The sequence below is a fragment of the Tamandua tetradactyla genome, chromosome 5, assembly GCF_023851605.1.
Source record: "Tamandua tetradactyla isolate mTamTet1 chromosome 5, mTamTet1.pri, whole genome shotgun sequence".
Taxonomy (NCBI): Eukaryota; Metazoa; Chordata; class Mammalia; order Pilosa; family Myrmecophagidae; genus Tamandua; species Tamandua tetradactyla.
In genome coordinates, this window is record NC_135331.1 from 17,144,494 (window position 1) to 17,162,099 (window position 17,606).

A 17,606-nucleotide genomic window follows, 5' to 3' on the forward strand; every position below is an offset into this window, starting at 1 on the left:
TGTCAGAGCTGGGTCAACAGTTCCATCCCACAGAAAAGAGCACTGAGGTCAGAGAGAGCGAGTAACTTGTCCAAGCCCACACAGCTATGAAGAATACTCCTAAGTATCTGACTTTAAACACGTTATTAATACTGTTTTCACATTATAAATGGTTACATATAAAAATCATATCTTACCTTCTTTGCCATCCTTCTCCACTGTCATCTTGTTTAATCAGACATAATTCATTTTTGTCTTAAAATGTCTTATAACTGCCAAACTGCTAGCAGTCACTACAGTTAATATTTATTGAGTACATACTACATGTCAAGTACAGAATTCAACACTTTACATGCATAAACTTGTTTATCAGTCCAGCAACCCACAAGGTAGATACTATCATTAGCTCCATTTTACTAATGAGGAAACTGAGGCATAGAAGGATGGAGTAACTTGCCCAAGGTCATTCAGTAGGAGACGGAATCAGAATTTTAACCCAGGCCATCTGACTCCAGAGTCCATGCATTTCACCATTGTACTTGCTCAGATTCCAGGGTCTTGCCAATTTGTAAAAGGCAGAGCTGGGACATGCACCCAGTGCCCTTCCTTCCTTCTACACTGCATGTCTTTCCCATGTCTTTTTGTGCTTAAACCAGCAGACACTGAACTATCTCTAGCCTTCTCATTTTATAAACCCTTTCTTATACACAAACCTTCCACATCAGAGTTCTCTGTGAGCCATGCCTGTGGAAAGCCACAGGTCATTTAGTCCATTGGTCCATTCTGTTCATTCAGTGAACAAACATTTGTTGATCACCTACTAGGTGCCAAGCCCTTATATATTGGTTAGGATTCAAATCAGCTAGTAACAGCAAAGAGCCCAAAATAATAATGGCTTAAATAAAGAAGCTTTTCTTTTTCATGTAAAAACAAAGGTAGGCAGTCCAAGCCTAACACGATAACTCCTTCCGGTTTACTGTTCCACCAATAGAAGGCTGTGGGAGTTCTTCTCATAGTCCAAGTTAGTGGCTAGAGTGCCAGCCATCATTTTTCAAATTCCAGACAACAGGAGAGGGAAAGAATAAGGCCAAAGATTTCCTAAAATTGCCTCATGACACTTATATTTTCATCTTAGTGACTAAAATGGCACCTATCCACACACCCAGATGCAAGAGAGTCTGGGAGATGGAGTCTTTGTATGAGACAGTTGTGCATCCAGCTAAAAATATCGAAGGCTGTAGTCCCAAGGAATAAGGGGTAAGTGAGTGACAGCCAGCAGTGAGGGCAGCACCCTGGCTAGGCACAGGGGAAAAATGGTAAAAGAGCTGCATTCATGAAGCTCATAAACTAGTTGCTGAAACAGATAACAACAATAACAGAAGTCAAAGTTATTGAGCACTTAATTCTCAATAAGCCAGGTGCTTTACATGGGTTATTTAGTGCAGGATTTCTCAAGTGTTTTAGGCTCAGAACCTCTTGACACTTTTAAAAATTATTGAAGACCCCAAAGGGCTTTTGTTAACATGGGTTTATAGCTATTTGCAGTTACTGTAACAGAAATGGAAACTGAGAATTTTTATAATATTTATTGACTATTTAATTTAAAATAACAGTAATCAACTCATTACATAGTAACATAATTATTTTTTATGAGACGAGGCTGTATTTTCAAAAAAATATTGAGGAACAAGCATTCTTTTACTTTTTTTTACAAATCTCTTTAATGTCTGGCTCGAGAGATAGATTCTCATATTTGTTGCAACATACATACATCACAGGAAATCTCCACTGTACACTCAATGCAGAATGAGAGCAAAAAGGGCAAAAAAAAAATCTTACTAGTATTTTGAAAATAATTTGACCTGTGGACTCCCCAAAAGGTCTAGGGGACACCCAGGGTTCCAGACCACATTTTGAGAAGTGCTGATTCAGTTTGATGCTCATAGTAACACTATATAATAGGCACTAACAAGGTCACAAGGTTCCCCCAAAAACAGATCCTGAGACAGGGATTTAGGTGCAAGTCACATTTTGGAAGGTGACCTCTAGCAGCTTGCTGAGGAAATAGCCAAGTGAGACAGAAGCCATCAAAAGACTGACTTGTGCAAAGGTAACTGGGAGCATAGTGCAGCTCCAGTGTGGACCAGATCAGGTTGGAAAGGGCTTGGTAAGCAGTTTAGGCTTTGTCCTGAGGGCAGTGGGAGTCCTGAAGGGTCATAAGCAGGAGTGTGTGATAATCAGAGTTGTGATTTGGGAGGAACATGCGCAGAAGGATGCCCAGCTGTTTCTCCTTGACTAGATTTTTGGCACTGGTCCTGGAGTGCTACCCCCAAACCAGGCTTAAGCAGCACTGGCAAACATCCACACATCAGATCCACATGGGATACTTTGCCTCTGGGACAGTCAGCACCCAGCAGTGGCCAAGACTCTTTAACCCCTTATCCAAAATGAGCTTTGTTTGACTGGCAAGAAATAGAGGCAGTAATTACAATAAGAGCCAGCATTTAACATTGTACATGGGTTTAAGCTCCTTCCCGGTGTTACTTCTTTCTGGCAAGAGAGGGCTTATACATAGTGGGTGAGCCCTCTACTGGAGCCATCCTACTTGGGTTCAAATTCTGCCTCTGCCACCTGCCTGCTGTGTGACCCTGAGCAAGTTACTTAACCTCTTTTCGTCTCAGTTTCTGCTGTCTGTAAAATGGGGATAATGCTAACACCTATCTTGTAGGTTGTTCTGAAGATTAAATGAGTTAATACAGAGTGCTTAGAACAGCACTGGCACATAATATGCCCTCAATGTTAGCTGTTATTAACATCAGAACCTTTGCGGGATTTATTATTATATTCATCTCACCAGTGAATATACTGGAACTCACTTATTCAGCTAGCAGTTGTGTATTGAACACCTTGTTTGTTTTGTTTTGTTTTTCCATGTTTTCTTTTTTTTTAGTTTAAAAGTACTAATTAAATCTATATTTTATAATTGTGTCCTGATCTGTGCTTTGAAATTCTTTTCCTAATTTAGTTGATGAAGAGAAGTGTTTAGACACTGAATTTGTTTAAACCCTGAATAATTTTGCTAATGGCACAGTCACATTGGTTATACTTTGAAGACAGGTTTAGAAAAAAAAATAAACAGAATTTAAACCAATTAATATAGTGATTATAGATTAATGTAAAATATAGACATCCTAAAGCTCAAAGTAAGTGTAAGCATATAATACACATCACAGAAGTGCTTTGACCAAGTTACAACCCTAAAACATGACCTTTTTTACATTATCTAAGTAACCGTAATTAAGTTCTCTTCGGGGCCTCAGTGCAGTCTTTTTCTTTTTAAAACTATTTAAGATGCACTTACTTAAACTGACTTTTTTTTGGGGGGGGTGCATGGTCCAGGAATCAGACCCAGGTCTCCCATGTGGAAGGCGAGCGTTCTACCACTGAACCAGCAGTACATCTTTAAACTGAGTTTTAATTCTGAAAATATAAAATACTGCCCTAAGTTTGGAAGATAGAAAATGCTATGAGTGCAAACATTTGATATATTTCTTTTCATCTTTTTCAGACATCTAGATTGTACAATTAGAAATGGCAGTGCTAAAAAAGATGCAAAACCCCAGCCTTTAGGAGCTTATATTTTTATAACAAAGAAATATAGACTATATTTGTGCGTGAATGCTATAAAGGAAATGAAAGCGGAATTCAGAGGGGTGGGGATGTTGGAGGGAAACGGGCAGTCTAGGGGATCTATTTCATGCATATTTTTCAGAAGGGTCTCTCTTGAGGAGGTAGCATTTTGCTGCGACCAAGACCAGAGGGAAGTAGGAAAGCCAGCCTGGGTAGGTATCAGGAACAAGTGTGTCCAAGGAGAGGAAAGACTGAGTGCAGAGGGCTGCGATAGGACTGTGCTTGGCTTTTTTGAGAAATGAGCCCCATCTGAGAAGTTGGCAGGTGGCAGATCTTGCAGGGCCTCAGAAAACATGCCAGGAGTTTCACGTTTCCCTCTGAATGAAGGAGAAAGCATTGGCAGGCTTTGAACCGAGGGAAGATTTGATCTGCCTTTATTTGAAAGGCTCATTTCAGCTGCTTTTGGAAAATAGATCATAGGGGGAGAACGACAGAAGAAGGGGGACCAGTTAGGGAACAGTTTCCAACAGGATTTACAGGTGGATTGGATGTTGAGTATGTGGGAGGGATGTGAAGGCTGATTGCAGGGGTTTAAGCACAGAGAGGAATGTGCCTAGCTTTTAGGTGTACACCTAGAAAGTGGCAGAGCTGGTATTTGAGCCCAGTCAATAGAAAAGAACAGAAGACGTATGTTCAAATCACAGCTCTGCTGTTTGCCAGCTGATGGCCCTAGACGAGCACCTTAGTCCTTTTCAACCTGGGTTTTCCCATCTTTATAATGGAGGTGTCAGTAATATAAAACTCGCATCCCTGGATTTTTGTGAGGCTCAAATTCTAGTTGTTATCGTGTACTGCACCCTTCCTGCATACCTGTATTTTAGGCTCATTAGCTCATTTCATCCTCACAACACCCTGTGCGTTGAAGCCACCTTCTACCGGCTTGTCAGAACCAGTGGTTAAATTTTCAGACTTGCAAGCCAGTTGTTAAACCCTTGGTAACGTGAAATCAGCTTTGGTGACAGTATTTACACAAATTGGCAAACATAGAAATTAGGTTGTTTTTTTGTTGTTTTCTTCTGGAGAGCTGGTTTGCCAGCATATTGTTGGACATATAAAAATCAACCTCGTTTTACAAATGAGAAAACTGAGGCCCAGAGAGTTTAAATTATTGTCCAAAATCAACCAGTTTAAGAAGTGGCAGATCTGAGCTTGGGGCCCCAAATCCCATGCCTTTAACCACTCACTATACTATCCTTTCTCTGTATATGAGAAGATGTGTACAAAAGTGATTTGTAAATGGGCCAAGCTGTGTAAATATTCATTATTAATCTTGATGCAGAAAAAAATCTTTCATTTCAGTCTATCCATTCTTTATACATTTAATCTGATAACAACAATCTGATGTGTCTCGCCTTCTTTCCTCCCCTCTTCCATAATTCTTCAAATCATCTTTTCCATTTAGATACATTTTTTTCTCAAAAATTCTCCTGCTCTGTTCATTTCTCCTTCCTTCTCAGCATCCCATTCTCCTTCATTTACCACCACTTCCCAGACTCAGCCCTCTGTTGTTTCCCATTTCACTTTTTATCCAACCCCCCAACCCACCCTCCCATCCCAACAGTGAGAAAGTCAGAATAGAATATGCCATCCCACCTCGACGGTTCCCGCCCCCTCATCAGAATCCAGGCAGAGAACCACCCATGCCCAACCAAGTACTACAGCATTTGCTCCAGTTCCCCTTCATGAGTGGCAGGGAGGCCAGATAGCTCATAATCTGATCACTTCCCTTGTTCTCTGACACCTCAGAGAAACCACATGTTCCATTTGGTCGTCGTCAGAAATAACATGCTTAAGAAACCTGGAATTATAAAACTGCTTAATTAGGGAGAGATGGTTTCACTGTGATATGCCCAGTTTTCCCTGATGGTTTTATCTCCTTCTCAAAGTGGCCCGCCTCTCTGCGGCTAATTGCTACCTTTAACATAGTACCACACAAGCACTCACTCCCTTTATTTTCTGTGACATCAGTACTTGCTTACAAAGAGAAGTTCTCTCATAGATGAGAGAACATAGGGTTCTTCTATGTCAGTGAACCCTAGGAAGTTGACTTGAGTGAGGAGAGCAGAATCTTTAGACCTCAGTTCTTCAGTGAGCACCTACTATGTGCTAGATGCCGAGAATTCAGCCATAAACCAGATTCTCTCTGCCTTTATGGGGCTCACAGTCCAGTGGGATAGACACAAATTAAAATAATTTTTTAAGCATTGTGAGACATTCTCCAGAGGGGTGATTTGGGGAGCTCTGAGAGAGCTTAACAAGAGGACCAAATTTAATTAAGTTGTCCAGAAAGGCTTCTCTTAGGAGGAAGCGCCAAAAGGTGAATAGGTGTTAGCTTAGCAAAGAATAGAAGGACCTGCATTCCATTTGCAAAGGGAGAACTTGGTGCACTGAAGGGATTGAAAGAAGGGCAAAGAAGCTGGTACCTAAGCCTCCTAGGAAATTCTGGGGATGTGTTGGAGTCCCCATTATGACTTGACTTGTCTAGGATCTGATGTTCAAGGCTAGGGGTCAAGCATACTATGGCCTACAGGCCAAGTACAGCCCACCAGCTGTTTTGTTAATAAAGTTTTATTGGCAGACAGAAATACCTACTCATTTATGTATCATCTGTGGCTGCCTTCATGCAACAGTGATAGAGGTGAGTAGTTGTGACAGAGACACTGTGGCCTGTAAAGTCTAAAATATTTACTGTTTGGCCCTTTTCAGGAAAAGTTTGCTGACTCCTGTCCTTGACACCTTAGTAGGCAAGTGTGAAGCTTAGAGTCTGGGCCACAAGGCCAGCCCACATAATGGGATCTGAGGATTGAGGGACCCCAAGACAGTGACCAAGACTAAATATGAACAATAAAATAAGAAGATAGGTGACAGAGCCAGGATCTGAACTCAGGCCATCTGGTTCCCAAGGCTGTGCTCCTTTTTTTTTATATGCAATTTTATTGAGATGTATTATATATTTACATACCATATATTATCAAAATTGTACAATCAGTGGTTCATAGTATTATATAGCTGCACATTTGTCATCACCGTCAATTTTGAACATTTTCATTACTCAAAAAAAAATAAGAATAAAAGTAAAAATAAAAATAAAAAAGAATACCCAAAACATCCCATACCCCTCTCCCCCCACTTATTATTTATTTATTCTTTGTCATTTTTTTTTTCTTATTCATCCTTATATACTGGGTAAAGAAACTATCAGTCACAAGGTTTTCATAATCACACATTCACACCTTAAAAGCTCTATAGTTATTCACTCACCTTTATGAATCAAGGCTATTGGATTACAGTTCAACAGTATTTCCTTCTAGCTACTCCCTGAAAAGGTATATCTTTATACTGCATAAGAATAACCTCCAGAATGATCTCTTAACTCTATTTGAAGTCTCTCGGCCGCTGAAACTGTTTGTTTAATTTCTCTTTCCCCTTTTGGTCAAGAAGTTTTTCTCAAGCCCATGATACCAGGGCCAGGCTCATCCCTGGAAGTCATGTCCCATATTGCCAGGGAGATTTACACCCTTGGAAATCATGTCCCAGAGTAGTGAACTCACCTGCAGAGTTGGCTTAGAGAGAGAGAGACCACATCTGAGCAACAAAAGAGATTCTCTGGAGGTGTCTTTTAGGCATAATCATAAGTATGCTTAGCTTCTCCTCTGCAGAAATAAGTTTCATAAGGGTGAGCCCCAAGATAGAGGGTCTGGCCCATCTAATTGGCAGTCCCCAATGCTTGTGAGAATATCAAGTCTTCCACAGGTGGGGAGGTTTAATATTTGCACCTTTTTCCTCAGTCCCTTAAGGGGACTTTGCAAATACTTTTTAATCTTCTGCCCAGATTACTCTGGGATGTATAGGGGATCACACCAACCTATACAAACCAACAAGATCTCACTCCCTATTCAAGGTTCCACATAGTTATGATGTTTGAATAAGCTGACCCAACAAGTTAGCTTAGATAGTGTGCTACCAAAAACATAAATTTGCACCAAATAAACATCTCTTCCTTTGATCTCACACAGAAGTTGAAATTTTAAAACACGGTCAATATCATCCTTTACACTTTAGTCTGATTTACTTTACTTTACTACCCAGATCAGCTTAACGCTTATCTCTAACTGAAATCTGATCACTTTTTTTTTGCACCCTGCAATAATGACATTCCTTTGTTCTTCCTCATGCAAAAATATTTTTAAAATTTGTACATTGTACATTTCACTATTATTATACACTCTAGGCATTCCTAGATTATACCATCTCGATCTTTACCATCTATCTTTCTTTCTGATTTCATTTATGTCCCCAGCCCTCCTCCCTCTATCATTCTCACATGCAGCTTCATTCAGTGTTTTAACATAATTACATTACAGTTAGGTAGTATTGTGCTATCCATTTCTGAGTTTTTATATTCAGTCCTGTTGTACAATCTTTATCCCTTCAGCTCCAATTACCTAATATCTCACCCTATTTCTATCTCCTGATGGTCTCTGTTACCAAGGAAATATTCCAAGTTTATTCACTAATGTCAGTTCATATCAGTGAGACCATACAGTATTTGTCCTTTTGTTTCTGGCTAATCACACTCAGCATAATGTCCTTAAGGTCCATTCATGTTGTTACATACTTCATAACTTTATTCTGTCTTACAGCTGCATAATATTCCATCTTATGTAAATGTCACAGTTTGTTTAGTCAACTGTCTGTTGATGGACATTTTGGCTGTTTCCATCTCTTGGTAATTGCTAATAATGCTGCTATAAACATTGGTGTGTAAATGTCCATTTGTGTCCTTGGCCTTGTGTCCTTTGAGTAGAGACAGCATATAGATGGGTCCTGTTTTTTAATCCGTTCTGCCAGACTATGTCTTTTGATTGGAGAGTTTAATCCATTAACATTCAGTGTTATTACTGAATGGGTAGTACTTTCTTCTACTATTCTGCCTTCTGGATTTTATGTGTCATATCTAATTTTCCTTCTTTTTACCTTTACTCATAGTCTTCCTTTCTACACTCTTCTCCACACCTCTCTCTTCTGTCTTCGTATCTGTCTCTAGTGTTCCCTTTAGTATTTCTTGCAGAGGTGGTCTCTTGGTCACAAATTCTCTCAGTGGTTTTTTGTCTGAAAATGTTTTAATTTTTAGTTTTTTTGTATCTTTTATTTTTATTTTTTTCTCTATATTATCATTTTATTTCTTTTTCTGTTGTCTTGCTATTTCTTTTTCTAAATCGATGCAAATGTACTAAGAAATGATGAGCATACATCTATGTGATGATATTAAGAATTACTGATCACTTTTTCAGTGTTTTTAACAGTTGCTGTACTGGGTATGGCTGACTTTTGTAGCTGAAGAACTCTAGCTCTAATTCTCAAGTGTCACACAAATATCCAAAGTTCCAGGGAATGACCAGGTTATACACAAAGAGCTCAGCATCTCAGAATTTCCAAGGCTGTGTTCTTAACCAGCAAGCCAGGCTGGTTGTGGGGCGTTAGCCTAAGAGAAAGAGCAAAGAGAGAACAGCAGGCTCTGCCCTGAGAATCAGCCAGATACCAGCACGCAGGGGCTCCCAGGAGCAAAGGTTTAGACCTTTTATTGGGTGGCCATGTCCTCACCGGCTATGAGGCCAGGCTGCCCACCAAGACAGGATGGGGGTTGCTGGCCATTCTTTCTTTCATTCCTGATCTATTGGAACACCCTCCCTTCCCTTGTCCTCCCACATTTCCTTCATCTGTCTGGCTCCTCCTCATCCATTGAAATAGCATTTTTCAAATTTGAATGTGCACACAAATCACCTGGGAACTTAACTTGTGTTCTCAGAGACAGGAGAGCCAGGATAGCACCTGAGATTATGCATTTTTAACAGGGGCAGGTGATGCCCAATACTTCCGACCACACTTTGGATAGCAAGGCTTTCAAGACTAGCTCAGATGATACTTTCTCTACCTATACTCAGATGATACCAACCACTACCCTCATGCTTTAACTGTGCTTCCAGGGCTCTCTTGTGCTTACCTCTAACATGACTCTATCACACTGTATTGTAATGATTTGTTGAGTGGCTAACTTCCTCACTGAATAATGAACTCCCTGAAGATGGCTATTAGTTACCTTAGTATCACCAGATACTAAGACTGTGTCTGGTACATAGTGGGTTCTCAGCAATAGAAGGAAGGAAGGGAAAGAAGAAAGGAATGGAAGAAGGAAGTCTGGATGGATATGTGGAGGGATGGATGGATTGATGGATTGATAGAAGGGAAGGAGGAAGGACAGGAAGGAAGAAATGAAAGAAAGAAGGAAGGAAGGAAGTTGGGAAGGATCAATGAAGAGGAGGGAAAGAAGAAAGAAGGAAAGTTTAGTTCACTGGTAGTGCCCTGAAGTTAGAAGTGACAAAAGCAAGTGAAGGTTAGAAGTTGGGAGGGATTGGGTTGTTAGTTCAGAATGAGATAGAACTTGCATTTGTTGAGAGACTCCAGATGAGAGGAATTTGAAAGAAATGTGGGAATTCATGAGGTTGGTCAGTTCAGGAAAATCATCCTATTGTGGATATCCTATTGTCTAAAATTGAGAGTGCTGCTGATTATACAACATATATGTAAGGACATAGTTTGTTTATTTTGGACATCATCCTTAATGCCCAATAGATGGAGGAAGCCAAAGGATACAATGACTGAGAATTACAGTAGCAAACAGTGAAACATGTATATGATGGAATTTGGTGCATCTACAAAAAAAAGGGACGTCGAGGGGCAGATGATAAACTGAATAAAACTTGGACTGTGAAAAAATTAGTCAGAAACAAAAGAACAAATATGCTAAGTCTCTCTCAGAAAATACTTATTAAAAAATGGGAGCCTGGATTGTGGGCCCTTATAGCAGCCACATTTGGTCTGAAGTTGTGGATGTATTTCTGGATTCTGAGACACTGAGTTATATGTGTATCAGCTGATATTTCCCTGTGACACCTAGGTCCCAGAAATGGAGTGCTGCAGACCTGAAAGTTAGCATAGCTATATATAATTACAGTTAAAGTAACCAAGAAGAGATCAGGCCTCAGAGTTTAAAACAAGGCCAACTTGTCTGGGTCTTAGGTACATTAGAATGCAGGGTAAAAGATGAGAGTTCATGTACTCTAGACCTTCAGCTACTGTGTTAGATCAAAGGTTGAGAGGTTTATTATATCTAGAACCTAAATTTTTTGTAATATATAATCTAAATTAACCTGTCTGGATGGTTCATTTCAAGAACCCAAACTCTTGGAGTCCAGAACAGAAACAAGGCCTTGTAATTATTACACTATATTAATATAATACCAGGATGGTGAGCTGATAATTAAAAAGTATTGGTAGAGTCCCTTGAAGATCTGAAGGGAGGAAAAAATATATATCTATATCTATATGGAACTATTAAACTCTCCTGTCTGGGAAACCCCAGGTACCCTCCCAACCAGTGGGACTCCCAAGAAAATAGGCTAAGACCTGGATTTTGAGGCTTGTCCTTATGAAACTTATTTCTATGGTGGAGAAGCTAAGACTACCCATAACAAGGCCTAAGAGTAATTTCCAGGAAGACTTTGTTGCTTAGAACCCAACTCTGCAAGGAAAATTGTTGCCCTACCTGCTATGTAGTATAAGCCATTCAGGGGTGAAAATCTCCCTGACAACATGGGGCATGACCCCTGGGGATGAGTCTTGCCCTGGCACTGGTATCAACAATGCATTCCTGACCAAAAGGGGGAAAAGAAATGTAATAAAATTAAGGCATCAGTGGCCAAGAGATCAAATGAAGTCAAGAGGCTATTCTGGAGGCTGCTCTTATGCAAGCTTCAGTTAGATAGTGCTAACTGCCGTGGTTTGTTAAATCCCATCAACATCACTCTTGTTGACTCTTAAGAACACCTAGGGCCAATACATCCTAAAGTATATTAAGCAGATAATCAAAAAGTATTGGCAAAGTTCCTTGAGGGATGGAAGAAAAAATATGGAACTATTAAACTTTACCATCAAGAAATCCCCTGATACTTTGTCAAACTTTAAGGACACCCAAATCAATAGGTCATGCCCTTGATCTTGAGGTTTAGTCTTGTGACGCTTATGTAGGTAGCAGAGAAGCTTAGCCTACCTATAGGTATGCCTAAGAGTTACCTCTGGAGGGCCCCTTTTGTTGCTTAGACGTGGCCTCACTCTCTCTAAGCCCAACTCTGCAAATGAAATCATTGCTGTCCCTCCTACATGGGACATGACATCCAGGGGTGAGTCTCTCTGGTAACGTGGGAGATGACTCCCAGGGATGAATCTGGCCCTGGCACCATGGGATCAACAATGCCATCCTGACCAAAAGGGGAAAAAGAAATGTAACTGACAAAGTGGCAGAGAGAGTTCAAATAGAGTCCAGGCTACTCTGGAGGTTGCTCTTACACAAGCTTCAGTTAGACATTGCTATCCATCATAACCTGCCAACCCCCAACCAAGACCATTCCAGCCAATCCTAAAGAACACCTAGGACAATATATGAGATTCCACAAAGGTTCCATGCACTAGAGTAACTTTCCAGAAATCTACAACCTCCAGATGGGTGCCCAGACCAGATAAGTCCTGAAACCTAGAGGCCCAGCCTCTCCAGAACATTAGATAGTTCCATCCCCCTACCCCATATTAGTGACAGACCCTTCCAATATGAAAAATTTAGAATGGGCGTAGCCCAAACACCCCTAAAGAGAGGAATAGAAAAATCAAAGGTGATGGTGGAGTTATACAGAGAAGTAGGATTTAACAAATGAATATGATTACTGAATTAAATTGATATCTCTTTTAGTCTCCAGTATCTTAGAGCAGCTAGAAATAAAAACCTAAAATTGTGGAATTATAACCCATACCAAACTCTGAAATCTGTTCTTCAGCCAATTGTTGTGATGTACGTTGAAATGTATTGCTATTATGTATACATGTTATTTAAAGAGAAGGAGTAGTATAACAGAGAAGCTATGATTTAACAATTGGGTATGACTGCTGAATCATTATATTGATATTTTTGTTGGTCTCCAGTGTCTTGGAGCAACTAGAAGAAAAAATGAAAAATCATGTTAAGTGCAACGCATACCAAACTTTCAAATCTGCTCTACAACTACTTGTTAAAATGTACTTGGAAATGTATTTCCTTTTTGTATATATGGTATATTTCACAATAAAAAAATTAAAAAGAAAACCTAGGGCTCAAACTGAGACTTTCTAAAGGTTTCATACACTAGGTTTGCCTTCCTGGAGCACATAATTCCCAAAGGGTTCCTAGGTCAGTTAAATCCTGAAACTCAGAGGGGCTAGCCTATCCAGGATTATCAATTACATCCCCCCTATCCTTTAGTCTGGACACCCCTTCCCAACATGAAAAAAATCAGAACAGGCATTCCCCAAAGATCCCTATAGATTGGGAGAAGGATTAGAGGAGAAGGTATAACAGAGAAAATGGGATTTAACAAACAGGTATGGCTGCTGAATCATTATATAAATATTCCTTCTAGCCTCCAGTGTTTTAGATCAGCTAGAAGGAAAAATTTGAGATGATGGAATGGTAACCCATAACAAACTCTGGGATCTGTTCTGTAACAACACTGCTAAAGTGTGCTTTGAAAATTATTGCTTTTTTCTTTCTTTGCTTTGTATGTATATTATATTATACAATTTAAAAACAAAGCAAAAACAAAAAACATGGATATCCTATAGAGTCTGGCAGCTGCTGCCAGGAGATGGAAATTGTTGGGCAACCCTACTTATCCATTGAGCTGCTGCGCCATTGCTGCAGAATTCCATGATGCCATGGGCCAACCCCCACGTCTCTCCTCCATACTCATTTCTACCTTCCTACAGCCTTCAGAGGGAAACCAGCATTTCCCTTCAGAGAGTTTTTCTGGGGTCAAGGACTGGTCAGAGTCAGTAGGGAAAGGGAGGGCCCCTTGGGAAACAACAGCCTCACAATGGAGAGGCAGCCAAGCAGCCACAGAGCTCATGGGGTGGGGTTAGTGTCCAGCCAATGATGACTAGATGCCCTTTCTTGGTCCATGGCAGATGTGAGCACATCTACTGCAATGGGCACCCTCCCAAATGATTGGTGCCTGCCCATCAGGATGGACTCCAAAGGGGTGGAGATAAAGTCCCTATCCACATACCAATTCCTTGGTCTTTACTTTCTTTCATGACCTTGACACTTTTGAAGTGTGCTGGTCAGTTATTTGGTAGAATGTCCTTTAATTTAGGTTGGTCTCTTTTATTCTCATGATTAGATTGAGGTTATGCATTTTTGACAAGAACAGCACATAAATGATGCTGTACCCTCCTCAGTGCATCATATCAAGGGAGTCACGATATCAATATGATTCATTACTGCTGATGTTAACCTTGATCGCTTAGTTAATGTGCTCTGTGCCAGGTTTTTTCACCATAAAGTTGCTGTTTTTCCAGGATAACTTTTTAATGCCTGCATGGCTTTCTGATGTAAATATCTACCATAATCAGACCCTCTTTTTATTCATTTAGTTACTTTTTAAAAAACTATTACTATTGCAGTGATCATTCCTACTGGCACATCTTTGCCCTTATCCCTGGTTATTTTGTTAGGATAAATTCCTAGAAGCCGAATTGCTAGAGCAAATATTAGGCACATTTTTAAAGCTATAGATCCCTGGAGCTAGCTTATTTGTATGTTCATTTATTTGTTTGTTGTACTCAGATTTATTGAAGTATAATTTAAACACAATAAAAATGCGTTTATTTGGAGCATAGATTCAATGAGTTTTGGCAAAGGCACACCACGCTTGTGTAACCACCATCCCAATCAAGATAGAAAATATTTCCATCATTCCTCAAAATCCCCTCATGCCCCCTTGCAATCAGTCCTCCCCTCCCCTCACCCCAGCCAACCAATGATCTGCTTTCTATCACCTCAGTTTTATCTTACAGATTCTAGAACTTCATATACAATTATATGAATTATAGAGTAAATACCCATTTATGACTATGATAATTGATTCAGCATAGGATCTGTGAGATTCATCCATGCCATTGCCTATATCAGCTATTTGATCATTTTTATTGCTGAATAATAATCTATTGAGTAATTATACTGCCATTTGTTTATACATTCTTTTGATGGTGGACATTTGGGCTGTTTACAGTGGCAATAAATTACAAATAGAGCTGTTATGAACATTTACTTACAAGTGGACATATTTTTTCATTTCTCATTTAATTTCATATCTAGGAGTAGAATTGCTGGGTCATTAGGTGAATATTGAACTTTTTATTAGAAATGAAAGAGCAAGGTTATTTTAATCTCTGTGCTATAGCACAGACCACGGAAAGCTTAAGGGACTTGTCTAAGGGCAAAGGAAAGAAGGGAAATAGGATTTGTTGAACACTGTGCTGTGCCAGGCACAATGCTAAGGACTTCTTCTTGTTATCTCTTTTAATCCTCAAAACAACCCCATGAAGTAGGAATTGTGATTCCCATTTTGTGGCTGAGGAAACTGAGGCTCAAGGACCTGCAGCAAGACACGATTCAAACACAGCTCAGCCCGAGTCCCAAAGCCCATGTCCTTTCGCCAGATAGTCATTCTGCCTCTTTGGTTACAGGAAGTACTGGAGCTGGGGAGGGGCACCCATCCCCCTAGCTCTCAACTTCACAGTCTGGCCTTCCCTGACCTACCTACTTCCCATGGCCCTGAGGGCAGGCGCCATTGATGCCTAGGTCAGCCCCCTGGAGACTGAAGTGGGTGTGGGGCAGGGCCATGCCCCCACATTTGGTTTTGAGCCCTCAAAGCCACAGCAGGGACCAGGGAGTGACCCACACTCCAACCCTCTGCCAAAGGTGTAGAATTTCCCCCTCCCTGAAACGCGATCCTCCATCCTCTTCTCGGCTGGTGGGTGGTGGTGGCCGAGGGAGAAGGCAGGGGACAGGGGCCATGTCTCCCCAGCCATGGCGGCCCCATTAAGAACCAGCCTGAGTGCTTTTCAAAGCTGATTAATGGCCTGCCTGTGACCTGGACTGTCCTCTGGGTCTTTACAGCTAATAATAATTGATGCTCTATATGTGGTTGCAGGGAAAGTTCTATCTGGTCATCGAGGAGCTAAGCCAGCTGTTCCGATCCCTTGTTCCTATCCAGCTGTGGTACAAATACATCATGGGTGATGACTCCTCCAACAGCTACTTTCTGGGAGGTGTCCTAATCATTCTCTACAGCCTCTGCAAGGTGAGATGACCCAAGGGCCAGAAGGCTAGCTGAAGAAGAGCTCCACTCATTAGCTAGACCTGGGGGGTCACTGGGGAAGCCCTTCTGAGATAACTATTTTAGTTTTTTGCTTATGAAATTTCTCATATACTATTCTCCATTTGGTCTTTTCAACAACAATCCTTTGATATACATACCAGTATAACTCCCATTTTATGGGTGAAGAAACTGAGGCTCAGGGAGTTGAAATAAGTTGCCCAAGTCACCCAGCTAGAGATAACAGAAGGAAGAAACCCAGGCAGCTGCCTCCAAACCCCGAAGTTCTTAACTCTGGGATGACAGTACTGCCGAATTTGCTTTCTAGCCCACGTTCTCAACTCCCCAGATTAGTAAGCAGTGCTTCTTTTTTCATCATTAATACAAATCACTCTTTCCTCTAACAGTAAATACAGCCTCCTCTTTCTTTTCACTTTTCCGTTTCTGGCTTTAGAGAATCCTGAATGAATGCATGTGTTGTCTTTCCTTCCTCCCAGCAGGACTAGATAGGTAACACAGTCAGTGTCAACCACTGGGGCTTATTCTGCTTGTTAATTCTTATCATCTGGCGGTGACTGTCTGGAACACTAGATGGAGGAGGATTATCAGACCCAGGCTGGGCTCAGAGGAAGAGTGCTGTGCTCAAGTAGCCCTGCCTTCCCTGGACTTGAAAGTGAGGAAAGGAAAGATGCATGCCACATATTTGCTTTCCTGGCATAGGTAGAAGGGAAAACAAGTGATAGAAGACAGAAAGACAAAAGTCAAGCACAATTAATAGGAATGTGGTAGTTCAAATGGGAGGAAGTACTCTGAAGATGTTCAGAGCCAAAGACAAGAGTATTGTTCAAGAAGGGTGGGAAAGATCCTGAACAACCCTTGGACACTTTTCATCCATCACTCTTCTCCCCTTTTAGTCATTCGACATATGTGGCCGTGTGGGTGGAGTTAGGAAAGCCCTGAAGCTTCTCTGCACCTCTCAGGTGAGTTGGCTTTAAACAGTCCCAACTGAGGCCATAGGAAACGGGAGCTGTTTTGGAAACAGCAGTCGCTCCTATTTTGCTCCACAGACCTCACAGTGCTTCTGAGGTCTTCGCTACAACAAGGGTCCATATCTGTATTTGTTTCTCCCTCCCTCAAACAGAATTATGGAGTCCGGGCCACTGGGCAGCAGTGCACAGAAGCCGGTGACATCTGTGCCATCTGCCAGGCCAAGTTCCGGGAGCCTCTGATCCTCATGTGCCAGGTGAGTGGTGTTCAGGCAGGGCCGTGGAGGATAGCTGGGGGTACAGCAGGGCTCTGCTCTGTGGAAAAGTCAGAAAAGACTATCTCATGATCACACCTCAGGGCTTTGGGATGGGTCTTTGGGAGCAATCTGGTAAAGAGTCAGACCTACGTACAAATCTCAGCTGTGCTTCTTACTAGCTGGGTGGCCTTGAGTGGGCTCCTTCACCTCCCTGACCCTCAGTTTCCCCCTTGGTAAAATATAGGCAATACCAAATTCAGGGTGGCATAACATCAGAATATCCTGAGTTTGAATCCCAGCAGCACTTTTGACCCTAGGTTGGTCACATCATCTCCCAGATCCTTTGTTTTACTTATGTATAAAATGGTCATAATACTGATACCCAATTCATAGAACTATTATTGTGACTAGATGAGATCATCTGTAAAAAAGAGTTGAACTTGAATTAT

The 17,606-nt window shown here is 41.1% G+C and overlaps 1 protein-coding gene across 8 annotated transcripts in view; it reads left to right on the forward strand.

Moving 5' to 3' along the window:
• The window catches only part of RNFT2 (ring finger protein, transmembrane 2), a 96,391-nt gene that overhangs the window by 61,895 nt on the left and 16,890 nt on the right, over nt 1-17,606 (forward strand). For all 8 annotated transcript variants that reach the window (XR_013175595.1, XR_013175596.1, XR_013175597.1 and 5 more), the window contains exons 8-10: nt 15,750-15,899; nt 16,829-16,894; nt 17,056-17,157. Coding sequence is in view for 2 of the 8 variants with exons in the window: in XM_077159935.1 (XP_077016050.1) it covers nt 15,750-15,899; nt 16,829-16,894; nt 17,056-17,157 (318 nt within the window). In the remaining 6 variants the exon portion in view is untranslated. The remainder of the gene's footprint in view (nt 1-15,749; nt 15,900-16,828; nt 16,895-17,055; nt 17,158-17,606) is intronic.